This window comes from Poecilia reticulata, chromosome 6, assembly GCF_904066995.2.
Source record: "Poecilia reticulata chromosome 6, P_reticulata-male-v2, whole genome shotgun sequence".
Taxonomy (NCBI): Eukaryota; Metazoa; Chordata; class Actinopteri; order Cyprinodontiformes; family Poeciliidae; genus Poecilia; species Poecilia reticulata.
Window position 1 is genome coordinate 14,596,292 of NC_088835.1, and position 23,973 is coordinate 14,620,264.

Below are 23,973 nucleotides of genomic sequence, written 5' to 3' on the forward strand. Positions count from 1 at the left end.
GGATCAGGGTGTTCCAATAAAACAATGTATGATGAGTAATACTTTCTTTTGCGCAATGGGATTGGCCAGGTGCATGTGTGTTATGTACCCAGGAAACACCAGTGTAATGCATTAGTGTATCTGTATCAGACAGGCAAAATGGTGCTACTAAAGTGGTTCTACTCTGGTTGAACCCCATATGGGCCATAGTTGCTTTGTATTTCTGTCATGTACTGTAATCTTTTCATTACAATGAATGCCTTGAATATAGCAAGAATGGCAGCAAAGAAGAAACTTTGATGAAAGAAAAACAATGATGATTGAAATTCTGCAGGATTAGCCAGCAGATGACAGGTGAAGTTATTTGTATCTGACCTCTCTGGAATATTATTTGTCCAGAGAAGAAAAGATGAGTGGCACTGTAGATTAATATTGAAAGTAGTAATTAATACTGCTACGTATCAAACCAAAGTATTAATTGGTGTCTGTATTAGTAGTGTTTATAGACATTAATAAAATGTACTTTAGCACATTTTATTCCTGTGCTAAAACACAAGAATAAAATTACGTGATAACATGTCTCTAACTTTCAGTTGACAGCAATTTGACGTAAGAGGTTTAATTAACTATATAAAGTAAAAGATCAATTACAGATTTGATTTATTTATTCAAACAAACATATTTGTATTGCTAAACGAACTTGCCTCTCTCAATATGGCGAAAAGCCCTGACGTATGTCTTCTACTGAACAACGACGCCATAGAAACAGATTGAAACTATTGGGTCTACCAGCCAATCGGGAAGCAGTTTACTGGATGTACGGCAAAAGCCGTTGCTATTGATACAGACTAAACATCAATTTCAGCTGGCTGGCGTGTTTTTTTTGTAAAAATGAAGTTTCTTACACGTTGGTAAGAGTTTGTTGAAACTATTTATTTTGTTGGCACACGTTTTATTTTATGTGTTAGTATTACGGTAATTTTGCGTTGTTTCGTTGAAAAATGTTCGAGAAGTTTGTGTATGGTGGTGAACAACTCGATTTAAGTCAACGTTTGTTACAGTTAGCACAAGAGGACCACAACAAATAGTTAAAACCATTTTGTCTTTCTGTATATTTTTAAAAAGCTAATTTTTATGCACATTTACGCTTAACTTTTCTGTTGATAAAAATGCTTAAATTTTGCGGTATTAGCTTATTTCAATATTACGTTCTTACATTAGCACAACAAAAACGTGTTTTTTGTTGTTGTTTTTTTTGCTTAATTCTAAAACATTTACAGCACCTGTGACTCAGCCTATAGTTTGAAGCTATAATTTTATGAAGAAATGTTGCTTGCAGCCGAAATTAAAAACAATCATTTGTAATAATCAGAAGGTGATATGAGATATTACATCCCTATACTACTTAGTGTGTAGCTGATACAGGAAAAGGAAGTGCTTGTGTGTCTGGTTATTTGTAGTTTGAAAATTGTACTATCTACACAAGGCAACAAACATACACTTTTCCAGATACTTATACTTTAAAGGTCTGGGGTTGGGAGAGCTAATTATTTTCTTTGCTGCATTAACCTCTCTGGAGAGTCTTTGCTGCTGATTAGCTGGAATTCATCTTACTATGTGTTACAAATTGTTTTACAAGAATTAAGTAACATACACCATGTTTTTTGCAGGTGATTGTGCTACAGAGTTCATTCAAAATGAAAGCAGTTCAGTTTCAGCAGTTGATCTCTAAGCTTCGCAAACAGAAAGTTCTTGCAAAGGAGGACAAGCCAAGACGGGTGAGAAGATCCTGCTGTTTCTGTTTGCTTTATTTATCAATAGCAACATCAAAAGTAAAAAAAAAAGAAGCTGCAAACATTTGAGATGGGTTTTCCTGATGAGTTCTCATGCTCATTGTAATCAGTGAACTGCATTTTGGATATTGTCCAATGCTTTTAAAGAACCTTCTTCAAATAACCAATTGCCCTAATAATTAGTTTGGCTCCTTAGAGGAAACAAAAATCAATCCTTGACTGCAGTGGCAATTTTATGCCTGTGTTTTATCCTGCTTCTTTTATGAATGCTCTCAGATTGACTTGAGATCCATATTCAACTAAACACGTGTCTCTCTGTATTTAGATTTTCAGGTAGTTAAATAGCTAAAGCTGTTTCAGCATCTGACTCTGGATGTGGTTTGTTGGAACAATCTATGTCCTATTTTACCTTTGCCGTCACGTCACAATTTAATAGCCTTTTGAGATGTTGAGCCTCTAATGAATGCTAAAGAACACAGTTTATTAGGAGCGAGTTGGTAAATGAACAACCATCACTGCCAGTTAAGGGTCCAACCAGATCTGTGGCAATTGCATATTTAGGAAATGCCATACCGCCACTGTTCCAAGAGATGTTATTGGTGTACATAAAAAGTACAATTCAGGAAAATTCGATTACATTTACTTCCCTCCGATGTAGTTTTAAGTATAAAATAATACAGTTAAACTAAATTAACGTACCTTGAAAAGTCTGGTTAGATACATTGAGTCATTCTCTTTCATGCGTTCACTTTTCCCAAGCAAGTGGAAAAGAGTGACTCCTTTTAGCAGGAAAAAACCTTCAGCAGAACCCAGCTTGGTATTATTGGTTGTCTGCTGTGAGGAGCTTGGGGTTGAGAGAACTGAAAAAAGACAGAAGAGAAAGAAAACAAAGTTAAGGTAGCAAAGCACCATCAACGGCACCATCTATGAAAGAGACTACAAACTCAGAAGTACCGAACTGAAAGCATTTTGTATATTAATAATACGACTTTTGGGTAGCCCCCTCTGCTAATTTTGTGGAATCAATAAAATTTCCACTCAAGCATATTTTTTAATTCCTTGCCCTCCTTCCCTAAAGCAGCTTAATTGCTTCTGAACAGTGTTTTATGAATCCAAACCTGTCAGCTGTTAAATATTGCATTTATCATAAGACTTCCTGCTACATTATTAATCCAGCTGAAATTCCTTTTTGACCTACTCCTGAAATGGGCTAAGTACAGTTAGATGTTTCTTTGTCTCTGGTACACTGATAAGGAGGCGCCATCAGTTTGTGTAGCTTAGGTTTTAACCACAAAATATGGTTGATTGCTCTCACCGAACTAAGCTTTTTCATTACTGGTGTTTGATCTGACATTAAAGAGATGGCCAGTGCAGACTGTTGTTTGACCCTGTTGTGTGACCCTGTTGTGTGATTGCAGATGACTCCATCAGTTTTTAAGCAAGAAATGATGCAGTCCTCAGAGGAGCGCCTGAATAACATCACAGAGGTCCATCTGCCCCTCAGGCTCGAGGCTCCAGAAGGCAACACCACTTATTGCATGGTAGATGTCAGCAAATGTTGTCATTCCTCCAGACCTTTTTAGTAATAATATATAAGATAAATCAGTTGTAATGGTTTGAGATGACACATGAACCGTTGGTCCCAAGATTTCATTTATAAAAAGCTTACATTTTGTGCTATTTAAACATTATAAATGACAATCCTAACAATGAAATACTTAAAAACATATTGTATAAACGGTTTCTCATTATTCTTTTAGTAAATAGAGTCCATCAGTGTGCAATGTAGTCTTTGTATAATTACAGATGTTCCTTGAAAACCTCTGAGGTTTGTCAGATGAGATGCAACCTAACTGACTTGTGAGCGAGGAAAGCATTAAAAGAAGAAGCAGCCAAGAGGCTGCAGAGGTTAGAACTAGTATGGGAGAATCTGTTGACGGAATAGCTGTTAGTCTTGCAGACAATAAATCTCCTGTTGGTGGAAGAGTGGCAAAAAGAAAGCCATGAAAATCCAATTTCTAAGTTACCAACAAGCCATGTTGATAACACAGCACACATGTGGACAAAGTGATCTGGTCTTATGAAGCAATGGTTTTGGCTTAATTGGAGATACAAAAAATTATCTGCAAGAAAATAAGTTTCTATAGTAGTAAACTAAGTTGGTAGAGACAGACAAATACTGACTCAAGAAGATTGAATACAACTACATGGCTGACTTTTTATTTACTTGTGAGAAATGTGAAAATGTGTCTTTTTTCCAGGAAGAAAATTACTGGAAGACATAACTTTTAAACTTCTGTTCAAAGTTATACTCTACTTTGTGTCGGTCTATCATATGAAATACCAATAATATGATGCACTTTAGATACCAAATTAGCTTCCATCAGTCAGCAGCTGCTACTTGACCGGCGTACTTTGCTGTCAAAAGTTCATTCAAGGTATTTAAAATGAATAAACACCTTCTCAGCAAATTAAAAAATTTGCATCTCACCTTGTATGCTTTTTTGTTGACTTGTTAAATATGCAAATCTGAAAGTGACAAATCTCCAATATGGGCCACTTATCCTGCAATGATAAATGAAAGTCCTGCTGAGTATACACCAAATAGGTCAGAACAGAAGTAATTTAGATGAACTGTAATAAGCTATGTTATTCTATATATAGCTCGTAAGATTTAGAGGCGTTTAAAACAGGCAGTGCTATTTTTAGATTTTTTCCGCTTAATGTCTAAATCCTGGGAACTGCTTTTCTGCTATCTTTACCTCTTAAAACACAGGTGAAACATTTCAGATCCTCTTTCTACTGTCTGCATACATGTCATTCAGTCTTGAGAACTCTGGAATACTAAAAGTTTCTTGCAGTATTTTCCAGGTGAAGATAAGCAAGGAACAGATAAATTACACAATTATAACACATTTGTTTTGCCAGACTCTATCCAGGATTCTGTATTGTAAAACTTGATTAACTGTGAAGTATAATAATTTTTAGTTATCCATCTCACGCCTTAAGGCAAGCTTCATTACCTAAATCGAACAAAATAGGTGTCAGTCAGTTGCTGTTTTCTTCATTCTTGATAATACCGTTTGTTCACTAATGTTTTCTAATAAAACTTTTAGGCCTTAACAGAACAGCTGCATTTACACTGAGATAAAATAAAAGACCTCTGGACTCTAAATATTAATTACTTTGTTGCATAGTACTTACATAGGGGTATCAGTCTATAAACTACTGAATGCATGCCACCTTTTGGGTTTCCAAGTTTTTAAAGAAAATGTGGAAACCATTATTTTCCTTTTTCTTCACAAATGAGTGCCAACATATGTTGACCTATCACATAAAATCCTAATACAAAGGCTTGACGTTTGTGGGTGTGCTGTTTCAAAATGTGGAATGGTTTAAGGTGTATGAATTATTTTGCAAGACACTGCTTTAGAAGGAGTTCTTTAGAAATATGCATGCATGTGTGTTTTTTCAGCTGTCCCCAGTAAAACCGGACCGTCCGATTTTCCAACCTTACCCATCAGAGCTGGTCTTCCAGAACTTTATTCCCTTACAAACCTACTGTTTGCCTCTGCTGCTTCTCAACAATGACCAGGTTTGTTCAAATGAAAATTTTAATCTTTCAAATACATCTGATTGAAATGACTTCATGAGTCTTTCAATCATAACATATTTGGGGATAAATGGACAAAACTTGGATTGTCCAAGCAAAAATAAACATGTTGTGTCTTATTGTAGCAGTGTTGTGTGCAAGTAATGGCAAATAATTGCAAAAGGTCATGGTGGATTGAAACAGACGTGTACAAGCAGGAGTCAATTTTAGTACTCTGTGAATTCTACTTTGTTTCAGCTGTTTCAGCAATTGTTGTTTTGTTTAAGGTTGCACACCCTGTGAAGTTGGAGAAGGATATTTCAGAACAGTTTTACGTGGCGGGTCCAGAGACTGGAAGAAGCAAAATAGCACCAGGAATGACTGCCAGTTTTATGGTATTCTTCACCCCACAGGAGAGCAAGGTGCTGTTCCTAATAATATTCATAACAAAATTTATGAAGCAGAAAATCTTAAGTAGATAAAATATTGTGCTTCTGGGAGGATGTATTTGAATTTAGAAAACATTTTCTTAGAGAGTTACAGGGTAGCTGTTTGAGGAGTCTTGCTGTCAAGTGTAGAAATCTAATTTCACTTTCATAGTTATTATTATCTTTAACAGTTATCAGAATGATCTTTTTATGTGATGATGATACCCTGACTTTTGAGTTTAGTGGCAAGACTTAGGAATCACATCTCTTTATCTGTGGTGCTTGTAAGCTCAATTTTATCTTTATAGCAAAGGCTGTTTCACGTTTGACTGAGGAGTGCAATGTTATTAACACAATATGTATGTTATTAAAAATTGTAATTCAATCCAGTTGGATTGTTGGGATTTGGTGTTCAGATATGTCTAGTTTTATCTATATATAAAAAAATCTTTAACTGATGCAAGAGTTTTTTTATTTGAGTAAAATGTATATATAAACTAGTTGCGTCTATATATTTTGCGAGGGAAAAAAACTCAGTTATTCATTGGTTTGTCTTTTTAACTTTTGTGTTGTCTGTTTCTTTTCTCAATTTAGGATTACAGCCACAGACTGATTTGTGTTTCTCCGAGAGAATGTTTCGAGATTCCAATTCGTGCCATTGGGCCCCGCGCCATACTTGACTTTAAAGATGAGATTCATTTACCTACTTGTCTAGTGAAAGCATCCACAGAGAAAACTCACTTTGTTTGCAACATAGGCAACTGTAAGGCCAATTTCAAGTTGCACACAAAAAGGTTAGAACTAGTACATGTCATGATTTCAAATGAGACATTTCTCATACATTTTATTTTCAAAACAGATGTGAATAAAACGGTAAAAAAAAAAAAAAAAAAAAGCAATTTTGTTTAGACAATTTCCAGGAGCTATATAGTGTCTGGAAACATTGTATAAGATGTCAATAATCACAGATTTTTGTCTCAATTGTTCATGGCTAATTTTGTTGTGAACAGTCCTTTTTCAGTGACACCCTCTACTGATATTCTCGATGTTGGGGAAGGCATCCAGGTGACCGTGATTTTCCAGCCCATGAATGTTGGACAGTTCCAGGAAGACCTTATTCTGCAGTATGACACTGGTGAGACTCATTTAAGCTTATCATCAAAATGTCCATTGTTTCCAAATACTTTCCTTTATCTATCCTTTTGAAGTTAACCTTGGTAATATTGAAAATATTCCAAATTGCAATTCAGTGGGAATTATAGAAATTAAAGGGCATTAATTAGAAACAAACTATATGGAAGCACAAATATAAAAATTTTTTATAGTCAGAAGTCTAAGTGAAGCTAAACTTTAATACCTTATATCAAAAATACTTATTACCCATCTATATCTACAAAACCTACTTTAAAGTATGCAGACCACAGGCTCAATTAAGTGGGCTCACTACTCCTGAGCTCTAAGGAGTAGTGATATTACTGCATGTATGACCTCTTCCGCACCTTCCTGATCAAGTTCACTTGCATGAAATCTTATTGTTTAGTCAAGATTATGCTACAATATATTTCCTTCATATTTAAAATCCCTGTTAAGGGCTAGTCTTTTAACATTTTATATGTTCATGTTTCTTTCTCCCCATTTGTATAAAGTCCAATAAATACTGGTTAATTCCAGTCAAATGCTTCCAATGTTGACTTTTGGAACACGAACAAAAACAAACTTTAATTTTGAGTAGATTACAGTGATTTCATTGTTACTGTCCTTATTGGTGTTATTTCATCTAAAACAAAATCCTTACACACTGTAAGAGGTAACCTAAAAGAAAGGCAGCACACTTTCAGAGATTTGTATACATTTATTTGACAGACTGTGAAACTTATGTCTACAGTATATTCTTGTTAAACCTGCTGTCATTTAACAATATTAACTCAGAGAGGACTCTCCTATAATTTCGTAACTTTAAATATGGCCCATAAATATAATCTATTTTAATATCAACAGTTCCAAATTATATACATGAGTGGTCTGAAGACACAAATTGGACTAGAAATATAGTTTGGAGCTTACATAAAATAGAACTGGAAAGGAGAAAATATATTTGCTGTTGTCATGGAGATATACACCTTAATAAGATTCTGAGACTAGCAATGACCCTAAAGCAAAACAGAGTTATTGCACGGCATTAACATACAAACACCCAAACACAGATTCACAATAAGAGGAGTGGCAATAATCTCTTTACTGCATGTCAGATTTGTTAGATGGACTTTTAGTTTTATTTCTTGTTTTTATGTCACACCATCTTCACAGCCTTGCAAATACATTCCCTAAGGTTATTAACTCACCGTGCATATGTTCAGCTAATAGCCATGAGTACAAAATATATTGTTTTGTCTACATTACTGACATGATTCTTGGTTACTGTTCTACCTTCATGGCTCTTTTAAAACACCTCCTGATAGACCGTGTTGAAATATGACATCATCATAGAAAGCATCAGAGCAGCTAAAACACCAAAATCACATAAGGATAGTTTCTGTATCAATATGTTATGTTTTGTACTCCACGTACAGATTGTATTTTGCAATAAAATCAACAAATTTATTATGAGATAAAAGCTTTGATTTAATTTTTATTCAATGCTTCAATCAACAGTCATTACATGCAAGTTTATTTGCCTAGCTGTCTTTCAGCAACAGAACCCAGAGCCTGAGCTCCATAAGAAGAAGTCCTGATTTTGGAAAAGGGTCATGGCTTGTCTGTAGAAATGAAGGAAATATAAATGGAAGTTATTTCACAGACCTTGTGACATAGAAAGATGTAAACATGTGAATGCTTGTGTGAAGTATTTTGTCTAGTGTGTGTTGCCATGTCAGAGAGTGACAACCTGCCTGCTCTCACATGGTTGAGCAGGTGAGTGGATGGATATTGAATGAAAGACCTTTGACCTCTCTGCATGCAGTGTACAAGCTTGGTTTAAGAGTTTTGTAGAAATTTTTTCTGCAGTGAGATTTTTTTTTTCTTTTACTAAGGAACAGCAACCATTCATCTGCTAGCTAATTGCTGGGGTCTAAAAATAGTGACTTCAAAACATAAACAGATTAGGGACTGGGATAAATAAGCTCTAATTCTGACCCAGGCTGGTCACATAAGTCTCTTTGAAAGCTATTTTCAGGCTTTCTAAATCCTGTGATGTTTTACGCATGCCAAAAAGAAAAAAAAAATAGTTTAATCGTGTTAGCTATGCATCATCCAGGTAGTCATATTTCTCCTTTTAATAACCAAGTATGTGTGTGAAATACTGCTAATCTTTTTTATTTTTTATTTTATGGGAAATAGATTCTTTGTATATCTTTTATCTTTGCATATTTTAAGTTTGATAACATTTCCTTACAGTAGAGTATAAATATAAAATATATTATTTCAAATTTGAAGTTGTTGAAGCTGAAAACATCCAAACTAGTTTCCAAATTGAAGCATGGTCAGTACAAAATGTACAAAATGGTGAAATGACCAGCACCTGAACAAAGCAGAAAAATAGATTGCACAGTTCATCTGTGCATGTTAGTGTGTCGCTTTGCATGCACACTGGGACACGCTGCATCATATCTGCTGCTTTCTGTTCAAAGCCAGTGCTGGTTTAAAAATGTTACAGCTTGCTTTGCTGTCTGTGTGATGTTTTAAAATCTTTGTTGTGTCTTGAAAACATCAGACTTTGTTGCTGCTACTGATTTTAAGCACAAGATGGACAGCGCTTAGGGATTACTGAAGCATTTACTTTGACAGGTCTGGAGCACTGATGGGACTCTGATGGTTGTTTGCAAGCACACCAAACAACTTAAGAAAAGGCAGCGTACACAAACAAAACATACAGGCGTTCAGACTCAAGCATGTGTGGATAGTTGTACTCTCCCACAAACCTCCGCGGCATCTGCAGTAATCAATGTATTGAGGGAACTGATGAGCCCTGCTGCTGGGTTCTCAAAGAAATTGTGAGGAAAGAAAGCCAGCAGGAGGAGAATCGGGTAAGAGACGTCCGTGATGAAAGCTGAGCAATAAGCTGTAGCTCTCCCTGCCTGTCAGCTCCTGTCATAACATCACAGACCTGTGAGATAATTGCTTTTCTCTCTGTATCTCACAATTCTTGTTTCTCTTCCTCTCATTTCCTTCCATCATTCATCGTCCACCTCATATGTTTTTTTTTTTTTTTTTGCTTCTAGTCAATTGATGATATCGCAACAATTTACAGACATTCCCATAGAAATAAACCAGCCTTTCTGTGGCTCTATGCCATGCTTTATGTATGTGTATATATATATATATATATATATATATATATATATATATATATATATATATATATATATATATATATATATATATAGCACATGATAGAAATGTCTGTGGTAATTAGAAGCAAACTTGAGCACTCTTTAAATCTCACTATGTATTTTAATTACAAGCGGATTTTACTAATCTACATTTATCTATATCAAATATTATTTATCTAACAAATACTATTCACTGTTTGCTTTCTAAGTATTTTTATTTCATTTCAGAGCATCTCTACAAGTCAGTAATATAAACTTTTTTCAGATTCTAGTCACCTATCACTCCTTATAAAACCCAGCAAGAGATGGATTGGATTCTTTTATTTATCTTTATTGAGCAAATCTTTAAACCTTAATAGATTTTCTAATTCAAACTTTTACCCTTTTTGAAGGATTTTGAAACTTATTGATTGATCACTGGGTTTTACTATACAGTATATTTTTTCTGAAACAGCCAGCTGTCTCAGATATAAGAGCCCTTTTTTTTCTTTAGGTCCACTTGTTTTAATTTGTGGTTTCAGTTATTGACATTCAATAAAATCTCAGAATGGCTGAGCTTTCTGTTCCCTTTTAAGAAGCAAAATGTTAAATGATTCATTTAAATGAAATTGTGGAGAAGAGCTCATTTAGGAATGCGATGAAAAAGGCAACAAAAGAAGCTGCTTAGACCTACAGCGGGGATTAAAAAAAAGTATTTCTTGCTTGGGTCTTATGATTCAAATTGTTTGCTGGCTTAAGATAACTACAAGGAAAATAAAACGTAGCTCCCTCAATTAATGAAGATCATTAATGAAAGAATATGGTGACTGCCTGCCGAACACTGGCTTTTATGTTCATTGAGGTGGGACAGAAAGCCCTAGCTATGTCTGATGTTGAATTTGAAAGGCCACGCTAAAATAGAATTCAATTTTTCAATATGTGTTGAAATGAAAATTATGTTTGATTTATGATTATTCTCCTTATACTGTTCATAATATCAATGTGAATCTACAGTCATTCAATAAATTAGAATATGCGTTCAGATTAAACGTACATTTTGAAAATGTTTAATCAGGAATTAATCATGCTTTTGAATATGCCCATATTTTTGTCTTAAAATGTTTTGTTATACGTCTCGTGTAATATTCTGACCTTAAATGTGTTTTAAACTGGATTGTCTTGGGCCTTGCAAATCTGATTCTTTCTGTACTGAACTGAGCAGACACTTATCTAGCAATCTTATATGTGCTTCTGAAGTGACTCGTATCAGAGATTTTATCTGTTAAAAAACTAGATAGTGTGTTACAGTGAGAAAAATCAGCATCACTGAGCTGCTTGCAAAAATGTTAAACTTTTTTGATCTTATTACAAACCACAGAAGCAAAAGGCCACAGCCAGCTGTGTTCAGTCAGAATTTTGCTTTTGTCATTACCAGAATAACAGTGTAACTCTGCATGTATTCATATGTACCTGCAATAGAATATTTTCATTATAGTGGAAATTTGAACAAGAGACGTTCACTAAACAAGGACTAAAAGAAAATGTTTTCGCCTTCATGCATAAATTGCATTGTCTCTGATTTGAATGTAAACAAAAAGTTACTAAATTTACATGGCTCCTTGTTCTTGGTGGCTTTATACAAAACCTGATTTTGCATTTTTTTTCCTGGTTGTTGCTTTAATCAAGGACAAACTCAAAAATTCACTTGATTTACTCAACAAAAGATATCAACAAAAAAATGCATTCTATCCAAATAAATGTTACAATACTCTACCCTTAGCAGCTAGTTTTACACCATTTGGTTGATATACCTTCATTTGATGCTTCTTGTAGCCATATACCGTTCTCCGACACATTTGGTGAACAGTTTCTGCAGGTCATTGCTTTTAGAGGTTAGATGTCTGAGGGATTTCTTGCATACAGTCTTTTGAAAGATTGAGCCATTGTCCTGTTGCAATGTCTAGTTTCAGTTTTCATTTTTTTTTTTTACAGTTGTCTCACATTGTCCTCAAGCACCTTCTTATACACCTGAAACAGACAATTTTATTTATTTATGTATGACTTAAAATTGTGGTCTTTGTTGAACTTGCTATTATTTGTTCATTTTTAGAATATTTCCTTTAATTACATTTGTTTTGTAAAGTGAAAATGGTAAAAATCACTCCATTTCACCCTGCTAATAAAACAAGCTAATAAAACAAATAAAGACACTGGTTTTACCACTTTTAACGAGATTGCTTGTTTTCTACATTTTTCTTTCAGGTGAAGATGTCCACATCAGTTTGTTTGGGACTTCGGAGGAACTGAACATCTGTCTTCAACCTGAGCCTGTAAACCTGAAGAAGACTTATACCTCCCTGACCAGTTCTCAGACAGTTTCACTCACCAACTGCAGTGACATTCCTCTTAAGTACCATTGGACAGTGTCGCCAAGTCAGGCAAAAGATGACCTGTCCTTTTTCAGGTTTGGATTAGAAAAAGCTTAAAATGCACACTGTCAAACTTTCTTACTGCATTTGGTTTCTGTCCGTCAGCAGCTTTTTGCTCTTCTCTTGAGGCAGTTTTTCCACTTTGGCCCACCTTACTTACACTTTGTATTCCTTTTCACCTTCTGTCCACTCTCCAGGGAGAACTCTGTGCTTCAGCAGAAGGAGCAGAAAAGGGACGAAAATATGTGTCGACCTAGTCGGTGCGAGTCTGACCCCACAGCGATCCATCACCCCCTGCTGCTGTCCCAAAGCCTGCAGGAGAGCAAAAGCCATGCTGCAGAGGACTGCCCTCCTACACTTTCACTTAGCGGCATAACATTGGAGCCGGTGGTGTGTTTGGATTTTCACTTCTTCACTGTACTATTCTTTCATTCTTTTTTTTAATTAAACCACTAATTGTTTTCACTTTTCACCGTACGATATTGTTACCATAAGCTTTACAGTTGACACAGTGCAGTCAGGAAAGTACCATTCTCCATACAACTGCCAAACCAACTTGTCTGTAGAACTGCCAGTGATAGAGGAATGATTTGCCACTCCTGGGAACATTTCTCTAGTGCTTTAGAGTGCAGCAGTGACTTGTCTAGCACTGTTAAATGTCATGTTTAGCATTATTGCACACGGGGATGTTAGACTTGGATAAATGAGCTCAGTCATGGAAACCCATTCCTATGAAGCTCTTCACACTGTCCTTGAGCTAATCTGAAGGCCTTGTGTAGTTTGTAGTTATTGATTCTGCAAAAAGTTGGCCAACCCTGCATACTTTGTGCATCAGCATCAGGCAACGCCAGTTTGTGATTTTATTTGACCTACAGCTTTATAGCATAGTTGCTGTGCGTGTGTGTGCATGTGTGTGTGTGGTGGGGGCGGATGAGGTGGGAGCAGGGTCAAGGAGTGTGTGTGTTTATGTATTTCAAGCACGTTTGAGAAACAGTAGACGGACTGCCTGGGAAAGATTGGTAAAAAAAGAGTGAACTATGTATTTTAGTCAATATACAAATTTTGATAAGATATTTGGGAATAGTAGTAGGGAACACAAACACTTTTTTAAACTCCTAACATATATACACACACTCGTACACACAGTTCTTGGTGTGTCAAGTTCACGACCAGTAATAGGCATCACTATTTTCTGTTTACATCTGCATCATGATTTCACTAAATTAATGATCATTTTGGCTTCAGATGGGAGAGCTCTGGCCTAACACTACAGCAAACTTCCTCATCGTCTTCAAGCCAGAGGAGGCAAAAGTTTACCAACACACCGTTTATTGTAATGTCACAGGTTAGTAGATACGACTTAAGCTTTTTGCTAGTTTTGGAATAGAATAATGAAATTGCACTATACCTACTTACATGTAGTGTTTTAAATGTTCATATTTCTGTATTTTTTTATGTTAGCAGTATGTATGTATATTAGTAGAATGTATGTCAAAGGATTTAGGTAAACACGTGGCAGAAGTTTTGATCAGAAATTACTCTGAAATTTGTCTAGAAAATTGAATGTAGGAATGACGTCATATCTCGCTTACTATGATATCTGAAGACAGAAAACAGTGAGATTTGTTAGTTTGTTTTTGATTAAGCAATATGAAATGTAGAAATAGTTGACATAAATTCAAATTGAATATTTAGAAATAGAGATGTGCCGATCAGGTTTTTTTCCTGCCGATACCGATTCTGATCACCCATGAGGGCTAATCACCGATACCGATCACCGATACCGATCACATAATTATTAGAATTTTTTAAATCATAAACAGTACCAGTTACATTATGTGGAAAAAGGAACCATGAATTCACCTTAATTTAGCCAAAAACTTGTTTTTAATAACTTATTCCAAGAAGAAAACTAAACATTGTGCAAATTGTACTGCTATCAATAATACTATCTTTAACAGACTGTAAGCTCTGAAGAGGCTAAATAATGCAAAGAGCCTAAATAAAACCTCTCATCATTGCCCAAAAAATTCCAAGTATAAAACTTAACATTCAAAGACAAATACAGGATCCATTACAATAAACAATCCTGAGTTACTGAAAGAAAACTTCCTGATAGCATGACGGCTAGCTGATTACTGCTAGTACTGATTGCCTGTTTCTGACTGAGCGCAGTAATTATGCAGAACAGGGAGGAGATCGATTATTTTTTCAGAGATTATTTGTCTCATGTTAGGACAACAAAAGTTTTAATACAGATGTAAAATTTATTTTTTTAGGTTAGATGCTGCAGCTTTAAGCATCCATCAAGTATGGCATTGTTTTTATACCATGTTAGATTTGTTGTGTTGATGCATTTTGACGTGCTTCAATTTTCCGCCGCAACGCGCAAACTTCCCCAGTCACTCAGTGCGTTATAGTTCCACATCGCCTAGGATTTGTTGCTGCGCGTTTGCGCAGTGTGCAAGAAAGAGGAGACCAGCTACACAGGCAGGCTGAAAAATGAGAAGTAGGTGATCGGTTTGTGTGATCGGCAACAAGAGACCGTGATTGGCGATCACCGATCATACACTTTTTTACGGAAATCGGCCGATTATGATAGGTTGCCGATCGATCAGCACACCTCTAAGAAATATGGTGAAAGGATCAAGAACTCTGGAAATTAAATATTTTGTAAAACGTATTTTGAGTACTTGGTCATAAATTTTGATAGAATCTCTTAAAAAGTTAATTCTGCTCTGCAAATTTAAATATTTGGAATTTGTAAAATTCATAATGAAAGCTATCATAAACTAGTAATAAATCTTTTGGTTTGGTAGTTCTTCACCACCTTGAAGCTGGCTGTTTTTACGAGTGAGGATCAGCGCACATCCCTCCTCCTCTGTAAATTGATAGCTTTGGTTTTCTCATAAAAAATTCCCCTTTCCCCCCTGGGAGTCTGTGCCGACAAAGGTTAGACAGACAAAAATGAGTCTCGGTAGCAACCTACAAGTTTGTCTGTAAACGGAGTGTCCTTCACGTTTCCTTCCCACTCCCAGTCAGCAGAACACAATTCACTCATTTGTGTATATGTTTTATTGAGCGAAGGAGTTATTCGTGCTTGTTCTTGTTATTATTCATATTATTTTACTTCAGCTGAAGTATTACTTCAGCTGTATTTCATACAGTAATGTTAAATCTGTCCAACATAAAAACAAGGAAAACCAGCTTCATTCCCTGAGCAACAACTTAAGTGCAATTTGTTGAACAATTATATCATCTTAGTGGCACTGAAAGGCAGTTGACAACTTTGCATGTGGCCATCTTTTGTCTCCTTTGAGCCGGATTCCAAATTTCCATAAATTTCCATGGCAAGTGAGGATCTGACCAACTAATATGACATTTGTTCTGTAAAGCTTTGTGACCTAGAAAATAATGAAGCAAAACAAGCATCTATACGCAAAGACAAAAGCCCATCACTGACACCAATGTATTCTATCTTGTTTCGAAACCTTACATTTGAGAACTAACACCGGATTCTCTGTGAGGTAAAGATCTGGATAGTTTCACAAGCATAGACACACAGGTCATCAACAGACTACTTGAATACTTGTTAGCTTGTCCTTGGTGTCTCATTACTGTCTTTGTCCCCTTTTTTGTATGTTGGCTCATCATTTTGCACGTAGGACACACTTACGCTCTTTTGTTATTGACGGTGTCATTCTAGCCCTTAGCCAGGCCTGTTGTTTGCTAGGCAGTGTTGAGTGTTTTGCAGCTTTCTTCACCACAACTGAATCTCTTCACATGAAGTTCTTGATTGTCTAGACAATTATTTATTCAGCCGCAATATTCTAAGCTTCAGTTTCCTGCTTGTGAGGCCGTTTTTATGCAAAGTAATGATGACTTCACACTTTCTTAGGAAATAACCATTGCTAACACAATTAGACAGTGAATAAAATTACATCTGGCTCCTCTTCTGTAGCAGTCTGTCTGCTGATTATAATGATTTCTGCTGGGCTCGTCTAGAGCTACATCTATGTTAATGATATAATAAAAAAAAAAATTAGCTGATCGTCTTGAGAAAAATACAATGACTACAGGTAAAATAAATGCTACATCTATTAAAATGCTAAATATATTTTGTCATTAAAGTAAACAATTTAAGCAAATTGACATCTGGATTATCCCAATAAAATCAACATCAGTGCGAACATATTTCAGAGTTTGTAAAACGCACCATCTGCATCAGTGACCAAACTCTTGGCAATGATTGCTAACTACCTTTAGCCTTTAAACTTGTTACATAGAAAATTTGAAATTGAATTGTCACTGTCACTGTTTAGGCAAGCAATCTCCATTACCCCTTCGGATCAAAGGTGAAGGGCTCGGACCAAAACTCAAGCTCAATTATAACCTGATGGACATAAGAAATGTGTTTATAGGTGACACAGATCATTATGAGGTAAGAACTAGAAGAGCAACTTAGAACCATCAAAGTTGCTGTTAAAGTGGACATGTCATGCTTTTATAATCCCAATTCCAATGAAGCTTGGATGTTGTGTAAAACATAAACACAATATGATGATCTACAAATCCTTTTCAAACTATTTCACTACAAGGACAAGATATTTAAAGTGCATGTGTATTATCTTTGTTTTGATGCCTGCAACACATTCCCAAAAAATTTACTGATTTGCAAATCATCATATTCCCTGGTTATTTATGTTTTACACAATGTCCCATTTTTTTTGGAATTTTTTGCAAATCCTCCCTTTTCACATTTCAGTCATTCATTTGGTCCTTGAAGAGCTTCACAAAAACAAGGACGACCCACTGATGTTGGTAATTTTTTTGGAAAAATCAAATTTAGCGAGGCACTTTGAAGATTTTCTGATGCTGGTTTTATGGCATAATTAATTTTGACGTATTTACTTGTAGCTGCAGTATCCTTGAACTTGGACTACAAAATGGTTTTGAGAAGTGAAAATGGTGGATTTGCAAAATTGGTTAGCCCGAAGTTCATGACCTTGTTTAGTAGTTCAGTTAAAAATCTGTGTGTTGGACATTTGTATTCTGCCCCCTTTACTCTACCTCTTACTGATAAGCTGGTGCAACCAGTTGCTTTCAAAAGTCATCTATTATCAAAGTCCAGATGTGTTGTTTAATCTCTGTATTAATAGAGCTGCTCTGTGAAGAGAACAAATGGCATCATGAAGACACAGCAGACCTGTCAGGGATCAAGTAGTGAACAAATTTAACGAATGTTGTGTTATAAAACAATATATCAAGCTTTGGCCATTTTCCAGAGCCCTGTTCAAGCCTGGTGGTCCAGCGAGGTCATAATACAGGGGCAAAGCCTGGGTTCACCTTTAACCAGGACAATGCTTAACATACAGCCGGAGTTTAACAACCAGCGCATGTATGTATCAGAATGTCCCAGACTTAAATAAAAATGAAAATGTGTGGTAAGACTGGAGATTTGCAGTTCATAGAAGTCTCATCCAATCTGACTGAGCTATTTTACAACGAGGAATTGGTAAAAGAATGTGCAGGTTTAATTACATTGAAGGTGGCTCTACAAAATATTCTCATTTCACTCAGAATCTGTTTTGAAAATTAAGTTGATGTTGTCAGTCCAAGTTCAGCGAGTTGGAACTTTTTTCCGCTCTATTGAACTCATCCATATGAGTTTGTAGCCTTGCATTACGGAGCGTCCATCAGAAGTTTTATGTAAAACATAATTTTACTCAGCAATGGGACTCGTGACAAAATTGTTTTTTTGTTGTTTTTTTAGCTGCAGATGACAAACAAGGGACTGATTGATGCCCCTTTCAAGTTTTCTCGCCCTAAGACTACGTTTGGCCTGTGTTTTTCCATCCGGCCCAAGGAAGGTGTCATTCCCCCTGGGATCTGCCAGGCTGTAGAAATCACGTTTCACAGTCGGACCTTGGGAAGCTTTTCTGAGGATTTGGTGTTAACTGTCACAGGACAGCCGCAAACTCAAATCCTAACTTTCAGGTGAAGATGGCATGTAAACATACTCTCTAAGTTAATTACAGAGACAGTCGGTATGTAAGATTGTTAAAGTGTTAATTTTTATCCAATTTGTTGTTGATTTTAATTGCATAATCAGTACTTGTGTAATTTGGAAAATGTTTTCAAATGGTTACATGTTTTTTTTTTGCCTTTCTTTACTTCAGGGGTTGTGTAATTGGCCCCACGTTCCACTTTAATGTGTATGAACTAAATTTTGGCGACGTAGCTTTTGGTAAGTCACCTTGAAGATCAGAACATCAATCGACCTAGATTCATCCACTCTACTAATGTTCTCTTCCATATTTTATAAAATATTTCTTTTCTATAGGTTTTCCATCCACACAGACATGTACCCTTTTCAACACATCATTTGTTCCAATGACTTTTGCTTTACATGTCATGGGAGACGGGTTAGGACCTCGTAGCATTACCAGTACCAAACAGGTGTCTGATTTGTCCCCAAAGAGTTGGCAAGGATATCCAACTTGGGACCGTTGTCTTCGACCAGTGGAGTTTACTGTCAGTCCAACAACTGGCACTGTGGATGCCATGTCTGATATCAGCATCAAGGTACCGTCGCAATGACACTGCAACAGTTTGACATTTGGCTGGTCTAATTTTTAATTTAGTGGGCACCGAATTAAATTAATAATCACTTTTAATCTTCCTTTTAATTTTCTTAAAAGCAGATGTCAGATATAGATTATGTACTCCAAAGGTTCGTCTTGTGTAAAACTCACGTCTTATCGTGTTATGTAAACAGTGCAATCGTAATAGTTTTTAGTATTTCAAAAACCTTACTGCAATTATTTTAAACTAATGAATATAAACTTAATTCATGTAATTTAAATTATCGAGGGTAAAATGTTATGTTTCCCAGTTTTTGTAGATTTTTTCAGGAAGTGGAACTAATTTGAACACATTTTGAAATAATGATTTCAGTCTGTGTTGATGTAAAATAAATGCAAATTAACATCCCTATAAACACTTTCTTTTTTTCTCGCATGTTTCAAATGTGTGATTAGGTTACCCTGTGCTCAAACACAGTGAAGAAATATGAACTGGCGCTAGCAGTAGATGTTGAAGGTGTTGGAGAGGAAATCATGATTTTGCCTCTCAATGCCAGGTTCGACACACTCACTGCTGACACTAGACACATGCTCAGAAAAGTCTTAAATAAATACAATTTTCTCTTTTTCTATTACTCTGTTGCATTTAATTTTATCACAAGCTATTGCTTACTCTGTGCTTTAGATCTATTTGTATCTATTCCCTGACTTGTAGTTTAAATCAAGGCTAGGATCCAAGGGGTAGAGTAGTTTTTATATGCATTGTATTTTGACAGCAAAAATAGTTTAATTGGGCTAAAACAAGGTGATGTTGCTGGTTTTTGTTGACTAATAAACAAGAGATCTTATTTCAGACCATTTTCAGAGAGAATGTTGTCAATCATTTTAAAATGTTGGTTTTAGTAATTGAAAGAACAAATATTGTCCTGATCACAGATAAATCCCAAGTCTTTTCCTCTCTTTTCTTCATTTTTGTTCATCTTTTCTGTTTTTACAGGTGTGTTGTGCCTGGGATTGAGGTTGAACCTGCCATTTTGGACTTCCAAAGATGTTACCTGGGTCTTCCCTATGAAAGAAATATGCGGCTGATCAACTCCAGCAATCTTCCTGTTTGTTATGGTGTGCTAGATCAGGTGAAGTTAAACCAAGTGGTTGGTGTTAGAACCAGGCTTTATTGTTATGCATAGTGCAAGAAAATGACCTAAGTGTGCAGAATATTGCATTTAGTAAGACGGTTGACATGCCATGTTTTTGTCAGCTGTCTTTAACTGATTACTATTATGACATAAATAATACAGAGACATCTATATGACTGGGGTTAAATAAAAAGAAAGATTGCTCTGTTGAACCTCACTGTTTCTGGTGCCACAGCTTGAGTGGCATCTCATCAAAGCCCACTATTTAGTTAATACACAAATTCCAAATTAGTTCATAACTTAAATTTCAAATACCCAAATCAATTCTAATATAATATTTTCACTTACACAGTGCTTCCTCTCAAAGGTCTGTTAGGAATGAGACATGTACGCTGTTCTGCTAGCTTCTCAGCGTTTAGACACCATTAGACTTTGGTGCCAGTCATTGAATAATTTCCTTTCTCTTTCTTACGTTAAAGTTGCAGTATGTAACTTTTATAGAAAATACTTTTTTACGTATTTGTTGGAGCTGTCACCATGTTCCAACAAATTCTGACTCTGTGTCCCTTTATTAAAAATAAGTAACACCTTTCCATTCTGCATTTTTAGGAGATGGAGGGGAGTACACCAGTACTTTTTGGCAGTTCTATGCCCAGAGGAATTCTTTTGGCTGGTAGCTCAAAGGAGATTCCTGTATCCATCGTGGCTTGCGCTTTAGGAAGGATCCAGAACTCTCTACATATTGCTGTGTTTGGCAGCCTTCAACAGCCTCTGGTCAGTGAGTTTCAATGGAAATGTCAGGGTTGCTGCAGGTTCAGTACTTTGTGGCAAGTAAATTAATTCTCAAAATTTTCTGTTCACTGTTCTGTTCCAGGAGGTCCTTCTGTCATGTGTTGGACAGGGACCCATTGTTTATGTTCCCATCTCACACCTGAAGTTTGGCAGCATTCCCGTCCTGACGGATACTACTCGAACACTGCACCTTCTCAATCAATCTCCCATTCCTGCTCACTTCAACATCAGTTTGGTACAGCCATCTACAAATTAACCTTTCACAGCATACATTGGTGGAGTAAGAAAAGAAAGGGGGGGGGGGGCAAAACTTGTGTGACTTAGGCGCAATAAGGTATCAATAAAACTTGGTTTGTTAGTTATATAATAGGGTATTAGTCTTTAGGTCTAGGTAAATTCTTTTTCTTCTTTTTGCTACATCTGCCGTCCACAAATCTTACTCCCAGATTGGAACAATTTATGTGAAAAGTCAGATGGAGACATTTTGTGAATCCAGAATAGCTGAAACTTACTAGCCGAGTATAAATTCACAGTGATCTAATGAGAAATGTCATCCGTCATCATCTGCAGTTTAAAGATGACAGTTTAACTTTCACTACTTCCATTTTAGTCAACAGTGTTTGATCCCGGTATGTTAAGGAATTCAAACTCTAAACAGTGTGTCATGCTTACGCAGGTTAAAGGAAACACTATGCTTTGCTGCAGCGTGAGAACTGCTGTGTCTTGTATACAGTGTTTTCCTTACCTCCTGGAAACTCTTCTCTTGCTGCATCGCCTTATTAGCGTTGCCTTATCGGCTGAAAACACACTTGCAACTGAACACATTCCTCAGTAAAGACTCAACAGTCCACACATCCAAATTAAAAATTTCACTGGCAAGCTTGGTGTGACCCTGTCCTTTCCTCCAAGGCAGTGTGCTGAAAGGAGTTTCTCCTCTGCATTCACAAGCATCAGTCGATGAAGATTATCCTAGAACTACATTACATACTACACAGTAAGCTGGCAAACAGCCACACAAATGAAGAACAATGAATAATTGTGGGGATATTACCAAGTTATTTAAACCCAGTGACCATGTCCAGGAGCATTGAAAAGAGTAAAGCGTAACTGAACAAGTGTGAGGATGTATTTTTTTTTTACAGCCCATTGATATTCTGCCTTTGGCATTTTGTTCAGTTAAAGGATGTGCGCCTGGAAGCTTTGCAATGCTGAAATATAAAATTCCTCTTCAACTTCTGTTTTCTAACAGACACCTGGAGATTTAGTGTCAAAACTGAATCTCATTTTGACCTGCTTATAATGTCATTCACTTTGACAAAAAATGAATGTAATAATAAAAAAAACACAACTATGTTGACGCATAGCATGATGCTGCTACCACTATGTTTTACTGTGGGTATGGTGTTCTTTTGATGATGCTCAGTGTTGTTTTTGACCCAAAAATACATTTTGCAATTGTGATGCAAAGATTTAGGTTTGGTTTCATTTTAGCAGAGCATATTATCCCACAAGGTTTTACAATATTTTAATTACTTAATCCAGACATAGCAAATATAGGTTTTGTAACGTTACTGTTCTGTGATATTGTATTCAACTACTGATGATGACAGCCATGGTGTACATAAGATTATGTGTTTTTTATCCCCCTTCTCCTGACTAGTACCTTTGTACAGTGAGGTGGTTTTGATCCTTTTAACATCCTTGTAAATTATAATTTTATCTAACGGAAGCAAATTTGAGGAGTCCTGCACATCCAGACTTTATTTCAGGTAAATCAGATTTCTTCCTAATTGATGTCAGGGCGTTCATTCAAAAGATGCATAAAACGAAATATTAGTTTAAGGATGTACACACATTTATAACTTTTTCCTAACTAGAAGAAGTTGTGAAACCTCATCTTTTAGATCACAAAAATCTGTGTTTGACAGAGAACAATATAAGCATCTTTGATAGTTGTAGTGGACACGGCAGAAATTTGAATTCTGCTTTAGCTGCATTCAGTCGATGCTAATCAAGCTGTGGGATGCGGCATGTTTGATGGGATTATTTAAATTCTTCTCATCTTCCCTCCTCACTCCGGGGAGTCAACCCTCTGCTCCTTCTCCTCTCCAAACCCCACCCATCCCTTTAACCGTGATCACCCATGTATTGATCTCCTCCCCATCTGAGTTCTCAAGCTCCTTTGCTCGATTGTACAAACATTGGGAAACTGATCTATGATTCCCAATGTCACCCACTGGCCAAGTTGTACGGAGCATTTTTATTTGAAGTAAACATCTATATGTAATATGTCGCATATTTTCTGTGCAGGACTCACTTGGGTATGAAAGGTGCAGCCTGAGTGTGAGTGTGTCCCCATTGATCAATAATCTACTTTGTTGTCCTACAGGCAGTGAGAGTGCCCAAGCTTCACTGCATCTGTTAGAAGCTAGTCAAAATCTCAATTAAAAGTTTACGTTCCAGCCATCCATCAGTTCCAATGCAGCATGGAACATTGATTGTGATCCTGACCCCTGCTTGGTCTTATGTATTTCAGTGGCATACATATATATGCGACTGAAAGGAATATGAACATTTCTTCATCTGTATTCATCTCAGAAAGATACCTCTGAAGAAAGCCATAAATGAATATTAAGATGGTTTTGCAGAGTTTTTTAAATGACACAAACGTGTGACAATTACTTTTTATGTTTTTAGCAATGCTATTACACTTCCTCTACATCTTTGTAACATAATTGGCAAGTTATCCTGTAAATATTAATGATGATCTTACTTATGCTGGGCAGGGAGTCACTGAACTCCCTTTACCTCAAGGATCTCCTGCTGCAGCGAGAGTTGATGTGATTATGCAGCTATTTGATACATACATACACTTTCCAGCCATGGGGTACATTTTAAGACGAATGCAGCACAGACAGAGGAGACTAACCTGC

The 23,973-nt window shown here is 36.2% G+C and overlaps 1 protein-coding gene across 6 annotated transcripts in view; it reads left to right on the top strand.

The window, feature by feature from the left end:
- Window positions 1-802: 802 nt before the first annotated feature.
- The window catches only part of hydin (HYDIN axonemal central pair apparatus protein), a 69,619-nt gene continuing 46,448 nt past the window's right edge, over window positions 803-23,973 (top strand). For all 6 annotated transcript variants that reach the window (XM_081608015.1, XM_081608016.1, XM_081608018.1 and 3 more), the window contains exons 1-18: window positions 803-890; window positions 1,650-1,757; window positions 3,191-3,313; window positions 5,248-5,367; window positions 5,652-5,786; window positions 6,387-6,586; window positions 6,803-6,927; window positions 12,362-12,563; window positions 12,726-12,918; window positions 13,774-13,873; window positions 16,851-16,969; window positions 18,302-18,525; window positions 18,708-18,775; window positions 18,872-19,113; window positions 19,569-19,669; window positions 20,110-20,245; window positions 20,858-21,022; window positions 21,123-21,275. In XM_081608015.1, the coding sequence (XP_081464141.1) occupies window positions 1,677-1,757; window positions 3,191-3,313; window positions 5,248-5,367; window positions 5,652-5,786; window positions 6,387-6,586; window positions 6,803-6,927; window positions 12,362-12,563; window positions 12,726-12,918; window positions 13,774-13,873; window positions 16,851-16,969; window positions 18,302-18,525; window positions 18,708-18,775; window positions 18,872-19,113; window positions 19,569-19,669; window positions 20,110-20,245; window positions 20,858-21,022; window positions 21,123-21,275 (2,487 nt within the window). In that variant the 5' untranslated portion in view covers window positions 803-890; window positions 1,650-1,676. The remainder of the gene's footprint in view (window positions 891-1,649; window positions 1,758-3,190; window positions 3,314-5,247; window positions 5,368-5,651; window positions 5,787-6,386; window positions 6,587-6,802; window positions 6,928-12,361; window positions 12,564-12,725; window positions 12,919-13,773; window positions 13,874-16,850; window positions 16,970-18,301; window positions 18,526-18,707; window positions 18,776-18,871; window positions 19,114-19,568; window positions 19,670-20,109; window positions 20,246-20,857; window positions 21,023-21,122; window positions 21,276-23,973) is intronic.